This window comes from Phaseolus vulgaris, chromosome 9 (genome assembly GCF_051622355.1).
Source record: "Phaseolus vulgaris cultivar YP4 chromosome 9, ASM5162235v1, whole genome shotgun sequence".
Lineage (NCBI taxonomy): Eukaryota > Viridiplantae > Streptophyta > Magnoliopsida > Fabales > Fabaceae > Phaseolus > Phaseolus vulgaris.
Window position 1 is genome coordinate 32,207,826 of NC_143506.1, and position 17,625 is coordinate 32,225,450.

At 27.9% G+C, this 17,625-nt stretch overlaps 1 protein-coding gene across 1 annotated transcript; it reads right to left on the reverse strand.

The window, feature by feature from the left end:
- Positions 1 to 11,149: 11,149 nt before the first annotated feature.
- LOC137822561 (cytochrome P450 734A1) lies at positions 11,150 to 15,154 on the reverse strand. The gene is made up of 5 exons (XM_068627466.2): positions 14,689 to 15,154; positions 13,290 to 13,513; positions 12,967 to 13,208; positions 12,500 to 12,884; positions 11,150 to 11,948 (listed from the first exon to the last, which is right to left on the reverse strand). The coding sequence occupies exons 1-5, from the start codon at positions 14,954 to 14,956 to the stop codon at positions 11,484 to 11,486; spliced, it is 1,584 nt and encodes a 527-aa protein (XP_068483567.1). The 5' UTR covers positions 14,957 to 15,154; the 3' UTR covers positions 11,150 to 11,483.
- Between the last annotated feature and the right edge of the window lie 2,471 nt (positions 15,155 to 17,625).

The following is a 17,625-nucleotide window of genomic DNA, read 5'->3' on the forward strand; positions in this document are numbered from 1 at the left end:
TGATAACCATAATCACAAAAATGGAGATTTCAGATATGATGGGAGAGATTTGCTCCCAAATCAAACAAGCATTTCCCTTTATTTGCTCTTAATCTATTGCTTTCTTCGATGTCTTCTTTTAAGTTTCTTAGGTTTGTGTTGCGTGGATGTAGCTTTGAGAAAAAAATAATTCATTCTTGGGCGAATTATTGTCTATTGTTTTGCAGGCTTTTGGGTGTAATCTTTCAATGACTTCAATTATCTCTGTCCAATAATTCCAAAACTTCTTTTCAGCATATCATATTTTAATCTAAGGTTGATGCATGTTCCATATATAGTAGTCTATTTACAATCATATTATATGTGTATTTCCGAATTAAGTGCAACACAATTAACAAATATATAGTTAACTTCTGTTCATATAATTAAATTAATGTAGGGATGAAAGATGAAATGTATAAGTTCACTAATCTTCAATATATAATATATACGTGTGTATTTATTTATTTTTAAATTAATGCTTTCAAAAGACTCCATTGAAATAAGCTATGACAAAGAAAGAAAGAAAGAAAGCAAGGATGAAATTGATTTGCAAAATTGTGATGTTGATATTTGATTGTTGAATTGTGAGATCCTAAGTTTTTCAAACATTCCCTTTGCATTGAGAAACACCATTACTCAAAATTCCCGCATAGCACCGTTTCCCCTTCTACGGTGTACGAGAGAATTCATTAATGCTACCACCAATTATCATTTGCACGACACATGCCTTAAGGAATTAATTTACTTATAGTAAATCTTATTATGTTACAATATTTTTAATATCTAACTTTTATACAAGGCTATTATAAGAACTCTTTCTCAATGATATATTTCTTTTTTAAAAGATAATTGTTTTTATCATATGAAATATTTTTTTATTTTTATAATCATTATCTTATTTAATATTTAATATTTATGATTTTTTTATTTCTTATAATTTGATTCCTTTGAATTAATAACTATGCAAGTGGGTATGTTTTGATTTTTTTTTTCATTTTTTTTATGGTTATCTTATTTTTCTTTGTTATTACATATATTATACTCATCTAAGTACTATTTGAGATTGGATGATCATCTAAATTTATAGAAGTTTTAACACTTCTTTTCTCACTTGTCTTTCATAGTATGATTCAATTATTTTTAATGTTGTATCCCTACTTTAGCCTTTTTCTAGGTTGATCTTATGCATGCAATATGAGTTTCACTTCCTAGAGGAAGGGGACTTTCTTTTCATGAGCTCTTCAATTTTCCCTAAATAATTTGAGATTTCTTTGAGATTGTCCAAATTTAAACGTGCTCAACAATTTTTTCTTATGACTTGATAAACACGAGTACACAAGTCACTATTAGTCATCTTGACTTAATCCACTCTTAGACTAAGAACCTCAAATATTATTTGTTGTCACTATTGACTACACAAAGGGTAAAATCTAAGAAATAACTCTCGTTGAGGATATACAATTAATGTTCCTTTACAAGTGTTACTTCAAAGAGTGAATGATAAAATAATGTTTCTCTTATGTAATCCTTAAGAGGATGGCAAGATATCGATCAACTCAAGAGGTGCTTGAAAACTCAAAACCCATGGATGAAGGTCCATTGATGGTGAAAGGATGAAAAACACATGGGTTTGGTTGTGACATTCACATAACAAGGTAAGAAAGCAAAAACACGTTGTAAAATGAAATGGAAAATGAATTGAAGGAAGAAAATAGAATAAAAACACACCACCTTTAAGAGAACTCCCAAAGGAATAATACCATAAGATTCGCCACTTGAAAAGGCTTTTTAACATAATAACCAAAGAAATACAAGAAATCTCTCAACACTATCAAAAATAGTTGAGAAAATGAGCATTTTCATTAATATTTAAAAGTGATTTTACAAGAGTGCTTAGGTTCCTTTATATAGTAGATTTCATGACCTAGAAGAGGAATAAACATCGTTCAAGTGTTTACAAACATTAGAACACCTAAATGTAAACATAAGATTGCTTGAGTTAATGTTAACTCAACTAATGATATGATTAACACTTAGTTAATTCCTAATTAACCCTTGCACATGATAGTTCCTAAAATTAATGATTACACTTCCAATAAGCATATGTGACGCATAAAAAGGGTAAAAATCATGTGAAGTACTTACAACCATCATTATACTTATGAAAGTGACATATTTTGGTTATAAGTTCTTCATAATTTTATAGTTTTGTCTAATGTGTCTATTTGTAGAATATTTCAAGGAAATAAAAGAATATTCAATGATCTTTACAAAAAAGATAATTTCTTTATTTCTTTTGCTAATTGTTTTTTATCATGTTTCTTTTATTTAATATTTAAGTTCATTTTCTCGTTCTTCTAATACAAAGACATTAATATGTTTGAAGAACTTTATTTAAAGTATATTAATGTGCTCTTCATGTGTCTTCATCACATGTTTATAATAGCTTAAAATATGATCTTTTGTAGAGTATTTGTTACAAAGTGGACCTTAAGCCTAACTCAACCCCATAAAACCGGCTCATGAGGTTGAGGTTTGCACCCACTTATATACAATGAAAGACTCTAATCTCTAGTCGATGTGGGATCTCCAACAGTATTGTTCATTTTGTTATCTATTTTGTACTTATACTATATCCTTAATCTTGAAGTATACAATATTTCTGGATCTAACTTGTTCATTGAAGCTTGTATCGATATATGGAAGGTCTTGTTTTCTTTATACTTGTGCTCAATATAGAAAAATATAAACAAAGGTGTAATATATAATATAACAAATAATATATTTGTATAGGGTTTTAACGATGGTTAAAAAGATCATATTAAGACGGTTTGGGAATTGTCGTTACTTCGAATGTCATTATAAATCAGTTGTTTATAACAACGGTTTTAGAACCGTCGTTATAAAACCACATTAAAGACACATGTAAAAACTTGTCGTTATTTTGCCAAATAAAGAATGAAAAAAAAATTAAAGACGATTTTGGAATCGTCATTATAAATGTATTTTTTTTTAACAAAAGTTTTATTTTTATATTTATACTCTAATACTGCGTAAAATATCAAATTTCCAGAACAATAATGCATGTAATATCATAATTTAAATATGAAAGTCTACATACAGTACATATAACATTCTACAAAAAGTTCTACAAATATATTGAGGTATTACCTAATCACAATCAATTCTAGGTCGCACAATAGTTGACATCAACTACATAACATAGTAACCACACTCATAATTTCCAGATTGTTTATTGCACTACAAGTCAAAATAAATGTTATTAAATGAATGAATGAGATACACTAAAGCGAGTGAACAAATATACTTTAAATATCTTAAGGTGCATCAAAGTGAGTTTTTTTTTTGCATTTGAACTTCCCCTCCCACTCAACATGTTCTATCCAGATTAAGCATTGAAATAATAAGTTTCATGTTAGAACACATAACATTATGTAATGTATGGGTAATAAATTTGTGAATGTAATATAATCATAATGGTTTGATAAATCTCTAATTTATACTAGGAAACATCATGCAAAATTTTATAATTTTCTGACAAGTGAAAGTATGGAAACTAAAACCTTAAAATACCTGAAAAATATCTAAATAATACTTAAAAATAAAATAAAAAATAGTAAATGGTGATTTTTTGGAATTTTGGTCCACCCCAATCCCCTTTGGTTATTGCCATGTGATTCATTACCTCGTTTCGAGCAACTTTCACTTTTTTCGCACCTTCATCCGACTTTTCTATAAGAAAATTATGATTGTTTGAAGTTTTTTCATTCTAAGTTTTGGCAACTCCAAATCTATCATTCTTCTCTTCAATGTCTGAACTGCTACATCAAATATCCATTAAATGAAGTTCTCACAAACCCTAAACTACTAACTAATCAACACATACATGCAAATATTTATTATAAAATTAATTAAAAAATTTAAAATACTAACCTTCTATAGTGGAGTTGCAGGTGCAGCCAAGTCCGCGGTGGCACCGTGCATAGTCCTGGTAGCATGTGGTGGACGTGTTGGTGGCATAAGGAAGGTGTTGCCATCGTCGAAGGGTTGGCGGCGGAGGCAGATTTTGCACGTGTGGATGAGAGATGTACACACATAGGAGAAATGCGCGCACATAGGAGAGATGCGCGCGCGAAGGTTTGACGTGTGGAGGAGGGCTGGAGCGGCGTTGATTGTGGTGGAGAGAGAGAAAGGCGCGGAAGAGAGCTTGGGGCATGGAGGGGGTAGGTCGAAGGCAGGGAGCTGGGTTGAGTGTAGTGGAGAGGGAGAGAGGTGTGAATGAGAAGAAGAATAAATGAGAGTGTGTAGCGCGGGATGAGCTTTAATTTTAACTCTTTTAATGACGGTTTCCAACTTAACTGTCGCTTCTTTGCCCACAACTTCTCATTAAGACAATTCTTTTTTTGAACCGTTGTTATTTTGCCCGCAATTCATCATCAGCGACGGTTTAAAGACCAACCATCATTATTTATCAGCGCTTATTCACCAAAATGTCACCGTGCTTCTTTCTACGACAAGTTTCTATCAAATGTCGTTATTCACGATCATTTCTAAGGTTTTTTTGTACTAGTGCAAGTTTGATTTTCAAGGTGACAATTGTTAAAGAGAAAGGAAATCACGTCAATTCCTAGTTAGATAATGTGATACCTCTAAAATTAGTTTTTGTGAATGTTTCCTCTATTGTGAATTAATTTCGATGTAGTTTTTTTACTATATTAATTTAATTTTGTAAAATAATATATCAATAAAAATTATAAAAATAAATTATATTTAACTATTTAATATTTTCTAATATAACAAAATATAAATGTATTAAATATTTTATTTAATATATTTTATAATTTAAAATATTTTTATGAGTTTAAAAATAGAAATTACTTTCAATATTTTAAAATATTATATATTCATGAGTAATAATAAAAATATATAACAGAAAACTAATATTAATAATAATTTATAAATATTTAAAATTATTTAATATATTATCATTATTAATAAAAATGAATTATTTATTTTTGTATTAATTATTAAAAATTATTGTTGTAATAATTTATATAAATTATTACATTTTTTTACTAATAAATTGAATTGTGTAATTCATAATTAATTTTAATTTATATTCACATACATTTAAATAATTAAAATTAATTATTAATATTAAAAAGTGTTATTATAATTTAAATTAAAAACTTTTGAATTTATTTTATAATGATTTAAAATAATAATTTAAATTGAATATTTAAAATAAATCTTTCACTACAAGAAAAATCATTTTTAGCTGCCAACAAAAAGCGGGGACTATAAAAAAGAAGTCACTAACATGAGTGAAGTGTACTCAACTTGAACACAAAAATAAATGTCAAATATTGTGTTCACAATGAAGACCTTTAACTCGCACAAAAAATTATTAAAATAATAATAAATTAGAGTCTAAAATGGGGACACAAAGTAGATGCAATGAAAAAAGTTAAGTGACAGAATAATATTGAGTTTAGAATGGGAATACAAAGTGGATGCAAGTTAAAAATTATTAAAATAATAATAATAATAATAATAATAATAATAATAATAAGTTAGCGTCTAGAATGAGGATACAAAGTAGATGCAATCAAAAAATAAGTTACAAAATTATATTACGTCGAGAATGAGGACACAAAGTGAATGAAAGTTAATATTTTATTACATTTAGTGTAAATTTAGGCGATACTAAGGTGACGTGGACATTTGTTGTTACCTTAGCCCACACTATGTTATTTTTCGGTTTTGTCTTTATGTCCATTTCGCTCTCCTTAAGTGCATTTTACTCATTTTTATTTCCTAGGTAGTGTCCTCAATGACGACAATTTACTTACATATGTTTTCTCACATAGTGTCCCCAACGGTGATGCTAAGTTTAATTATTGTTAGAGACCACATCGACTAGAGATTAGGACATTTCATAGTATATAAGTGGGTGCAAAACTCACCTTATAAGCTGGTTTTATGAGGTCGAGTTAGGCTTAAAGTCCATTTTTTAATATAGTATCAGAGTCATTTCGAATATATCCAAGTGATTGCTTGTTGGGCTTATCAGGTCACCCGCTATCGGACCGTTATCGTACCACCCATATCTCAAGCACGAGTTGGTAGCCTCGGTGTGAGGGGGGTGTGTGCAAACCTCATCTTGTAAACCAATTTTATGAGGTTGAGTTATACTTAAAGTCCATTTCTTAAAAATTGTTTAATTTTAGTGTCCTTTAAACATACATTATAGTTAAATAATATATTTTATTTTATGTAGGCTTAGCTAACACTACTTTATAAATTTGTGTCTCATTATAGGCTTCTCTAATGCATAACGCTAAACCACATTAGTCTGATGTATTGTCTCTCTTGTGCACTTTGCGTCGCTCTTTTGGAGACTTTACCATCATTATTTCTTGTAGTGTTTATTATTTTATATTATTTTACAAGTATTTATGTGAAAGCTATTAATATTATTATTATATTCTTATTATTATATTATTAATATTCTTATTCTTATATTCATCTTAGTTCACAATTTATTAGAATATTATGTAATTTTTTTAACTTTTCATCCTCTAATTGATTTAGTTTTTTTAATACTTTACAACTACTACATAATACCTATTCTATACCACATTTCAACCAGGTATTTTTATCCCTTTTAGTTAACTTTATGTAGTTAGGTTTTTTGTTTTGTAAACTGAGAGAGAAGTATTATTGTAAGTTTTTTTTTATATGGATTTTTACAATATTTTTCTTGTTTGTTATTTTTTATTATTGAGCGCTTGGAGCTTTAACATATTTTATACCATATTGTTAACAAAAGGTTCATATTTCTTTTCTATTAGTTGTACTTTCCTTTCCTATTTTATTTTATTTTATAGCTTAAACTATGTATACTTGTATTCCTTTATCAACTGGAATGTAGTGAATTTGACCATAAGTTAAATAATCATATAATATTGGCTTTTTGTGATGTTTTTCTAAATTCAGTTTTACCTTTTCTACAAATACTTTGGAAGTCGCATAAATCTTTCTTAAGAAACCTTAGATTAAAAAAATATTTGTATAAACTAAGCTGAAAAAACATCTTCTTGATGTTTTAAGATTTAACACTATTAAGAATAGCTATCTTATCTTATTATGTACATAAATTATCCCACCATCTTTTTAATTCTCCACTAAATTCTTGAATTATTATAATTGCTCTAACTTTGTTACTACAATCTTTCATGTTAAATCTAATATTGGTTGTTCACTTAATCCATTTAAATTCTATTATCCTGATTATTTTGTACTAACTGTCCTCTTTCTTCAAATTGCACATCGGCTGGAATTGATTTTGGATAATAATTTTTTAGTTTTGGATAAGCTCTTATTTTATTTACAGATGTACGTCTCTATAGTATTTATAAAAGATTTATTTAATTTCTCTAAACTTTTCTATATTTCTTCTACTTTTATATCGGTGTTGCTTTTTAATTTAATGGATTCTTATTCTTTTTCTGGTACATTAATTAATTTGTATATAGGTTTCACTGGTGGTTTAATTAGTAAATAGTAGTTGAAGTACTAAGTGTATCTTTTTGCCCTAAATTTTATATTCTAATTAATTTTTTGACATTATTTCTAACGTAGTATTTAAATAATTTAATTGTAAATGTACTCTTTTTATATCTTTTTCTATCAATAGGTTTTCTTCATCTTTAATATCCTTAGCAGGTTGTATTATTATTTATTGTTGCAGAGGATATATAGATTATATAATACCATTGATATTGTTTAATATTTTTTAACTATTCAATGTTTTTTTTTCTAGAGGGGATATACATTTTTCAATGTTAAAAGGATATTCTATATTATTTTCTTTACTATAATTTGCAAACAATGAAAAAATATATATTTATTTCATTTTGTATTAAATAATTGTACTATTCTTTTCTAAATTTATTTGTTTGTTCTTTTATAAAGTTCATCATATTCTTTAATTCACCATTTGCGCAATTTTACATGATTATTTTCACACTTAATAATGAAATTAATAATGAAAGACACATATATTGTGATTACAACTAGTAAGTGAGGATATAACAACTCTTTTATCATTTACTATAGTTCACTCGGTCTATTTGTCAAGAAATAATTTATCTGTATGTCATTAGAATCACATAACATATGAAACTCTATTTTCACCTTTTAAGGGTATAGGAAAAATTATACATTACCCTAGGACACGTTAAAATAACATTCAAGAAATTGTACTACCATCAACCAAACTAACATATAGTCTAATTAGGTATGATGCTACTAGGATATTAACATATGTTCATGTATATCAAATATAGCTTATAAGTCTCAATTTCCCATTGATATAATGATTGAATTGTACATTAAGTTCACAAGGACTATAGAATAATATATGAGACTTCTAAACCCACCAATTACAAAATCTTTCATAGATCTCAATCTCGTCACTTTCATTAAAACAATACTTTTATTTGGAGTACTTATTCAATCAACCATTATAATAAAAAGTTGAAAAAAATTTGGTCTAACCTACCATCAAAGCAATATTTCAAATATAAATAAAGTAGAAACCATCATTCTAACAATCTTAACACTATTTGTTAAAATAAACAACATTACTTACAAATTTTAGTATTCCAAAAGAATTTTAGTATTCCAAAAGAGAGATATGATATTATTAGATAAAATCGTTAAGAGAGAAATATTATTACATAAAATCTTTCTAAGTATTAATATGTTATTACAACATTTTCATTTATTATTACGCGCTAAAAGTGTTTGCCTGTTATAAAAATCGTTTTATATGAAAACAGTTTTAGAGTTGTAATAATGTAAGTTATTTTCAGCTTCAACTTCAAATCAAATTATTTTAAAAAGATAATACCAATAAATAAAAAATTTTATTTTTAAGCCTACAAAACATTTTTTCATATTTTTATTTAAATTTTTATTTTTAAATTACTTTTTAAATCAGCTAACCAATGTTGTAGTTTAATTATTTAATAAAAAATAAAATTTTAATGTTCATTTTTCGTCTTAAAAGCCAATATTTATTTATTTTTTCTCTGGTGGTGACTAATATCAAATATTGTTGTAGTGGATAACATATTTTTAAGTGATCTACAATAACAATTTTTATCTTGTTAACATTGACAAAAAGAACAGCTTCGTAATAATGTATGATAACGGTCCTACTGTAGTAGGCAACACCAAAAATTGTTGCTTATGTTGTCAAATAATGCAATTATAAAATATAATTACTTATCTTAGAAAAAAGTTATTTAAATAAAATAATGATTTTGCCTTTACGAATATACAATATTATTTTCATTGTTAGACAGTGATTTTAACTTTTACTATGTCGACAACTCTTTCTAAAAAGAAAATTTTGAAAAAGTTTATTTTTTTCCACAATTACTAAGTCCTCTAGTTCAAAATAATGAAGGTCCAATAAGAAAAATTTTACATTCCTAAGTTATTCAAATAATATTCAAACAAGTTGTAATATCACTAATCTAAACGTAGTATCTTTACAAAATTTATAGAAGAAATTTTACGAGGGTTTTAAACCTAACTAGCTCTTCCATAAATTTCTTCCATAAATTTCAACCTCATCACTTTTATTAAAGTAATATTTTATTTTGGAGAACTTATCCAACAAGTTATGATAATGGAAAGTTGAAATGGTTTTGGTCTATCCTATAAGTATTATAATCATAAATGACAATCCAATGCAACTAGTTCTTTTATGAGCTATTTCATAGTAAAACGGAAGTACTATAATACGAACACCATAAACAAGACACAAAATCAAACTATTGGTGTCGTCTGATTCAAATTGTTGATCAACAATCCATTAATGACTCAATACAAATCAAAAGTGATGTTGACGTTACACAAATTATCAATTATTGAAAAAAAAAACATCTTCATCCAAGCATGTTCTCTGTGAAGAATGATGGAACAACATTAAATTGTTTGTCACCAAAATTTTTGCAATATAACATCTAATGAAATTATTTATGACTTGTGATTGAATATGTATTTGTTTCATTTAAATTATTTTGTTTTATCAATTTCATGTTATTTACTTGCATGCACACCTTTAACTGTTAAATAAATAAAATTTCAATTACTCTATTTTAAATATTTTATTTTTCAAATATGTTTATTTACAATTTAAAATTTATTTGTTATTCACTAAAGTGATTATTAATAATTTTTAACTTAAACTGTAAATAGTAAAATATTAAATAATAATCTATGAGATTTTTATTCTAAATTTAAAATAATTTTATATTTCTAATGTATTATTTAAATCCTTTAACAACTCCTTTTAATTTTTCTGCCACCACTAATTACACATTATATAGATCTAGTTGTATTTTATTTATATTATTTATTTTAAAAAATTAACTATTATTTATTATCCCGAACGGAATTGTTAAAATAATTTTAATAATATCAATTTATGTTCTACATTTAATTACATAAACCAAATTAATATTGATTTATTCAAAATTATTTTATTCTATTATTTGTATTAATTTAATTTTACTATATTATTAAAAAATTAAAAATAAAACCATATCAAGAAATTAATAATAATTACACTTTATGACATTTTTAATAACACTAAAAAATTTAAATTAAATATTAATAATAATTAATTGTAAACTTTATATTTTTAAATTTCTTTACTAATTTTATGTCAAATAATTTTAAGTATTTCTAAATTATTATCAGTATTAATTGTATTTTATATATTTCTTAATTAACTAAATATAATTTATTTTTACAATTTTTATTTTTGTGTTATATTAGTAAATTAAATAAATATATTATAAAAACTAATTTAATATATACGAAATCTTCTAACTATAAATCATTGGTTTCCTAAATAAATTTTCACCATGCTATTTAAATATTTTTTAATTTTGGTTTACTTTTGGAAAATAAAACAAGTATCATTACATAAGGTTGTGGAATATATTTTTAGGAAAAATGATGCAAATATTAATATAATAATCATCACAAGTTATTATAACTAATATTGTATTAAATAGAATAATTAATAATCAATAATTGAGTGTTATTATTTATATGATTACCAAATTTGTATTCTAATAAAGTACACAAATTGTATTTCAAATATATGATATATATGAAACATTACAAGTGTAGATGATACAAGTCACACAAACCATGTGCCTAGCCTATAATTTGTTTTTGGCAATTTTAAACTTTTAAATCTCTCTTTTAAACGCTCAATATAACCTAATCCATACATATATATATATTTTTTTGTCTTCAACTTTCAAGGCCAAAAGCTGTAAAGGGGGGTTTTGATCCCTAAACTCAAACGAATATACACTCGATCTACACAAACATGCACGCATAACCCATGATCAGGAACAATCCGAAGTGGTTGTGGTTGTGGTTGCGGTGGCGATGGGTTGGAAAATGATCGGCGCGCCGTACTGAGGGTAGAGCAACATGAGGACCGTCGGCGCGTGGCGATAGGTAGGGGCCAATTTGAAAGTGAAACGGGTAAGCATGATGGCGAGGGTGAGTTTGGTTTGAAGAAGCGCGAGGTTCTGTCCCACGCAGGTACGCGCACCGAGGCCGAAGGGGATAAACGCAAAAGGGCGGAGTGCGGCGCGAGACACGCCGTTGGAGAAACGGCCAGGATTGAACTCGGTGGCGTCGCTTCCCCACGTGGCCTGATCGTGATGAACGGCTAGGATGGGGATCAGGAGCTCCGTCCCGCACGGGATCTTGAACGCCCCTAGCTCCACGTCAGCTTTCGCCCTTCTGATGGTTGCGATTGTGGGAGGGTACAGTCTCAGAGACTCATTCACGATCATCGTCAACTGCAAATATCAAATATCGATAAATGCCAGAACATAATGTCACATATACTATCCTATTAATAAAAATTAAAAAAAATAAAATTAGATACAATTATAATTAAATACTACATTGTTACGGGAATCGCATTCTTCTGAAAAAAATAAATTGAACACTCAACTTACCTAAATCATATATATATACACACTTTTATATTATAAATATAAATTACTTTGTTATTTTTATTAATTTTAAGAAAATTGAATGTAAATAATTTAGAATTAAATTGATAAAAAGTATAGAAGTGTTTTGATATGAGAATCGAGAATTGGAAGGGTGTGTGGTAAACGAAAACAAAAGTTGTAAGAGGGAAACGATAACACTGCCCCTACATGCTTCCTTGAGATAAGAAACAGAAAAGGCAAAAGGGCCGCAGTTGGGTTTCCTTGTGTGAGGAAAGCAACACAGAAAACAAGGGCCGAAGAGACAAAACATGATTTTTGTCTGAATCCCAAAACAAAACAAAACAAAGCCTAAAGATTATATATGATTATGCACAGTAGCAGTTGCTTACTGTCTTAAGCTTCACAAGATCGTCCTTGCCAGGGATGTCACGTGCACCGCACACCATCTCCACCTCCTCACGTGCCTGTACCTGCCACTGCGGGTGCATAGCAAGCAGAATCGTGCTCCACGTCAGCAGGTTCGAAGTCGTGTGTTTCCCTGCAAAGAAAAAACTCTTGCACTCTTCCACAATGTCATCAACCGTTACATTCACATTGCTGCTGCTGCTGCTGCTGTGCGAAGCCCGAATCATAAGCCCCAGCAAATCCTTCGCCCCTTTCGTATCTTCCTTCCCACACGCATTCTCTTTTCGTCGATCGATCAGCTTCACCAACGATCTCTTCATTTCCTTATCCAGTTTCCAAGAATTTAAATTCTTCCTCGTCGGAAAGAATCTACACAAAAACCAATAACAAAATATTATAATTCACTGCATCATCACTACTCTCATTCATTATACAAGGATTGTTTTGTTACCTAAAACCTGGAATCAACACTTTTTGGAAGGCACCAGCTGCTAGTTCCATTTGTTGGGCTTGTAACTGGAAAATGGCTTTGCCATCTTCGTAGCTGCTTCCAAACGCTGTCCTAGTAATCACATCTTCTGTTAAGGTTTGAAAACACTCCGAAACTTCGATTTCCACTTCACCCGTCTCCGCCATGCTCCTCCACTTCTCCATCATCTCAACCACGCTTGTTGCCATAATCGGTATCAACAACTACAAAGATTATGTATATATTAAAATAGAATAAAGAAAAGTTACATGATCAATTTAACACAGTGTATATATATATATTACTTTTAGATTCTCCATATGAAAGGTGGGAGCGATGATTCTTCGGTGGTGAGCCCATTTTTCTCCTTTGAGGCTGAGGAGTCCATCACCTTCAAGCTGCTTCACCAGTGGGGGAGATTCGTTTTTCTCGTAGAATTCTGACTTGGAGGTGAAGATTTCGCGGATGAGGTCTGGATCAGAGATGGTGACTCGAGCGGTGGGTCCAAACCAGACGAGGAATGTTGCACCTTTATCAAATTCAATCATGTTTTAATCAATGAATTAATTGGCTGATTATGTAATTTCGCAATTGAAAGACGGGTATGTGTAATTTTGCATTGATTGGATTATTTTTATATGGTTAGGAAAAAAATGAGACATTTTTACATGAAGGTGGAACTATCACAGAGCCTTATGTAGGAAGTGTGAAGTTTGTAAAATGATGAAAGAAGCAGGAAACATGACAACCGTTGGTTTCAGAGGATGCAAGGACGGTGTAGACCCTACAGCACAGAGACATTAACAGAGAGGTGGCAAAAAACAGAAGGAGGAGGGAATTGAAGAAGACAAGTCAATTTAAAAACGGTTACCAAACATATACAACTACATTGTCACAATTCAATTCCCCATATAACAACACAAGAAAAATAAGACATGGGAAAGAGCGCAAAATCAGATGACAACTTCGCATTCAACAAATTGAACTAATATTTCATAAACACTAGATACTGTGTACAAGTAAGAAGGGTTCATTAATAAGCTGAGAATTTTTTTTATGAGAAAATAAACTAGGAAAAATTGCTAGCTTGATTTTGTGTATCTGACATCTATGCTGGACAGGAATCGGTTCCTAATAAATATATGATTAACATACAGAAGTTAAGCTCAATTAAGGTTTTAAGAAATTGCAGTAGTCACTGTCACTATTACTCATACTACAGGAAGTTATGGATAAATATGACTACAATTGTGATTGACTGTGAGTTACAAAGCTCAGAAATGGCGATGTTGTGGTCAAAGTCCAAGTAGCGGATTTTGGGCCTTGTTGGATTACTAAAAAGATGTATCAGAGGCGTTAGGAAAAACAGAGAGAAATACAGAAAAAAAAGGGAAAAGAAGAAAAAAAGTTGATAGAGAAAGGAGGTGGTGCAATAAACAGCTACCCGAGGAAAAGAAAAGGCAGAAAGGGTTGCAAAAAAAGCAATCTTTCTCAAGAAATGAGGCCTTGAAAAGTCTCGAAATTCTCGAAGAAGAAACATAAAACTAGGAGAAGTAAGACATCCTTTGAAGAGTAACAAGATGGGTGAAGAAGGGTCTGAATATATTCATGCAACGAAAACGATGCCAAGATTGAAGACAATGTATATGTGTAGGAGGGAGAGTATGTGTTTGTGAAGGAGAGAGGTAAGAAAAAAGAAGGTACCGTAAAGTTTCTTCCAGTGATGGTAGAAGGAAAGGACTCTAGGGAGAATGTTGTGAGAGAAAGGCATGGGTTGAGAAGAGGCTTTGAGCATCATTCCCACAAGTTCTTGAACATTTCCAACGAAGAAACGATAAGGGGGTCCTCTTATTCCTTGGTTGAAGAAATGTCCTTGAATTTTCCTTGGTCTCCACCAGAAAGAGAGTGCTACCTTGAGCAGAAGTAGCAGAGTGATGAGAAAGACAAAAAGAATCTTAAATACTTCTCCCATGTTGTTTTTGGGCTTGAAATTCAGTGTATGTTTGATGTGTTTGGGAGCAGCTTTTGGGTTTGCTTTCTTATCTGTGCTTTGGTTGTTAGTGTGTTGCCTTTATAAGATTTGAAGGAAGACACAGAGAGAGGAAGAAAGAAGAGGAGGCAGAGAAAAGATAACCAGGACCAGCGGCGTAGGGGCCGCCATTGGAATTCTAATGGTCAACCAATTTGAGCTTATTTTATGGAATCATTTTTTCATACAATTTTACCCTTATCTTTTTTTGTATAAAACTCTACAATGTAAAACACAATTCTATTTTCCCCTTAATAACATTTTTAAATCATAACACGAAATTCATGATAAAATTAATTATCTAAAAGGTGAAAGAAAATAACGGATAGAAAAAGTCATCATTACAAAATACTACTCAAATTATACAATATTTCAAATAACCTTTTTATTATAAGGTAGCTTGCTTTTATTTACAGAATGACTGTAAGATAAATATAATAATAAAAAATGTCAACACACTTATAATATTATCTTTCTATTTTCGTTAGTACTATAAAAACTATAAAAACATAGGTGGTGTATCTCTATTTTTATTTTCATCATTTATATATATATAAATATATGTTTAATATTATAATTTGAATAAATTATATTATTATTCACACATTTATATTAATATTATAAATTTATAATTCACTTTAATAAATACGAATTAGTTATCGAAACATATTAGTTATTTATGATAAATTTACAAAATATCATATAAAATTACAATGTCATAGTTTTGCATTAATAAATTTTAAGACACCAAATACTTTAAACTATTCTTTCTTTGAGTGTTTCTCTCTTACTTCCTCTTAAGGTCTTAATCTTAGGAGGAGATTGAGAATGACTCATTATGAGTGGTTTGTGTACTCGTTATAACTAAGAGTGATTTATATACTTGTTTATAATCAATTTTGACTAGTGAAATCTTTTAAGAATTGGACTTATCTCCTGAGTTTGGGTGAATTAATAAAAAAACTGTTGTTTTCCTTGGCTAGTTTGTTAGACGGTCTATCTTTGCAAGAAAAAGTATTGAGTTCTTATTCAATCTCCCTTATAGAGTGAGTTGATCGTACAAACATTACAAGCTTAATAAAGACTTTTTTTTATATTTAATTGTTGTATTTCAAGTGGTAGAAATTAAAGTCTCGTCAGGATTTGGTATTGTTTGTTTATATGTTATGTTTGACTATGAACTTAAAATACGTGATGTGGATAATTTATACTATGTTGAGATCATTTTATCAATTAGGCTTTGTTTGGATTTGTAGATGAATTTCTGAGACTGAATTTGAGGTGAAAGTGAATGGAAAGTTAGTTAGTTTGGATTAAGAGAAAAATGGTGAGAAATGAAAGAAAAGTTTGTAAGTGATGTGATAGGTGTGATTATAAAATAATTTTTTTACATAAATAAATGTGTAAGATTACAAATTGAACATTGTGGTTAAAATTAAATTAAACTAAAATATGATTAAATTGTTTTATGTATACATAAGTTAAATTTGAAAATATTTTACAAATTTTGACATATATATTTCACATAAATAAAATTCCTAAATTACCAAAATCCTAAAAAACTAAAATCTTAAATTATTTAATGTCTTACTTAAATAAAACTTTGAAATAAAACAAATTCATAAATTATTCAAAATTCTTAAATAAATAAAAAATTCTAAATTATTTAATGCCCTACTTAAATAAAAGTTCGAAATAAATAAAATTCTTAAATTATTCAAAATCCTAAATAAATATAAATTTTAAATTATTTAATATCCTATTTAAATAAATAAATAAATAAATAAAGTTCCTAAGTTATTTCAAAATTATAAATAAATATAAATCCTAAATTACTTAATTTCTCACTTAAATAAAAAATGAAATAAATAAAATTCTTAAATTATTTAAAATATTAAATAAATACAAATCTTAAATTATTTAATGTCCTGTTTAAATAAAAATATGACATAAATAAAATTCTTAAATTATTCAATCCTACATAAATACAAATCCTAAATTATTTAATTTTCTAATTAAATAAAATTTGAAATGAATAAAATATATAAATTATTCAAAATCCCAAAAATATACAAATTTTAAATTATTTAATTTCTTACTTAAATAAAAATTTCAAATAAATAAAATTCCAAAATTATACAAAATTCTAAATAAATACAAATCCTAAATTATTCAATATTTTATTTAAACAAAAATATCAATGTTTTTGCTAAATTATTCAAAATTTTAAATAAATATAATTCCTAAATTATTTAATTTTTTACTTAAATAAAAACCTGATATAAATAAAAATCTTAAATTATTTAAAAAAAATATAAACTAAATACAAATATTAAATTATTTAATATCTTATGTAAATAAAAATATGAAATCCATAAAATTTCTAAATTATTCAAAATCGTAAATAAATGTAAATCTTGAATTATATAATGTCCTATTTAAATAAAAAATATAAAAAATATAAAAAATTAAATTATAAAAAATATTAAATAAATACAAATCCTAAATTATTTAATGTTCTGTTTAAAAAAAATCTGAATTTTTTAATATTTTATTTGTTATAATTATTATTTAAGACAATTACATTTTTTCTAATACTATAAATAATTAAA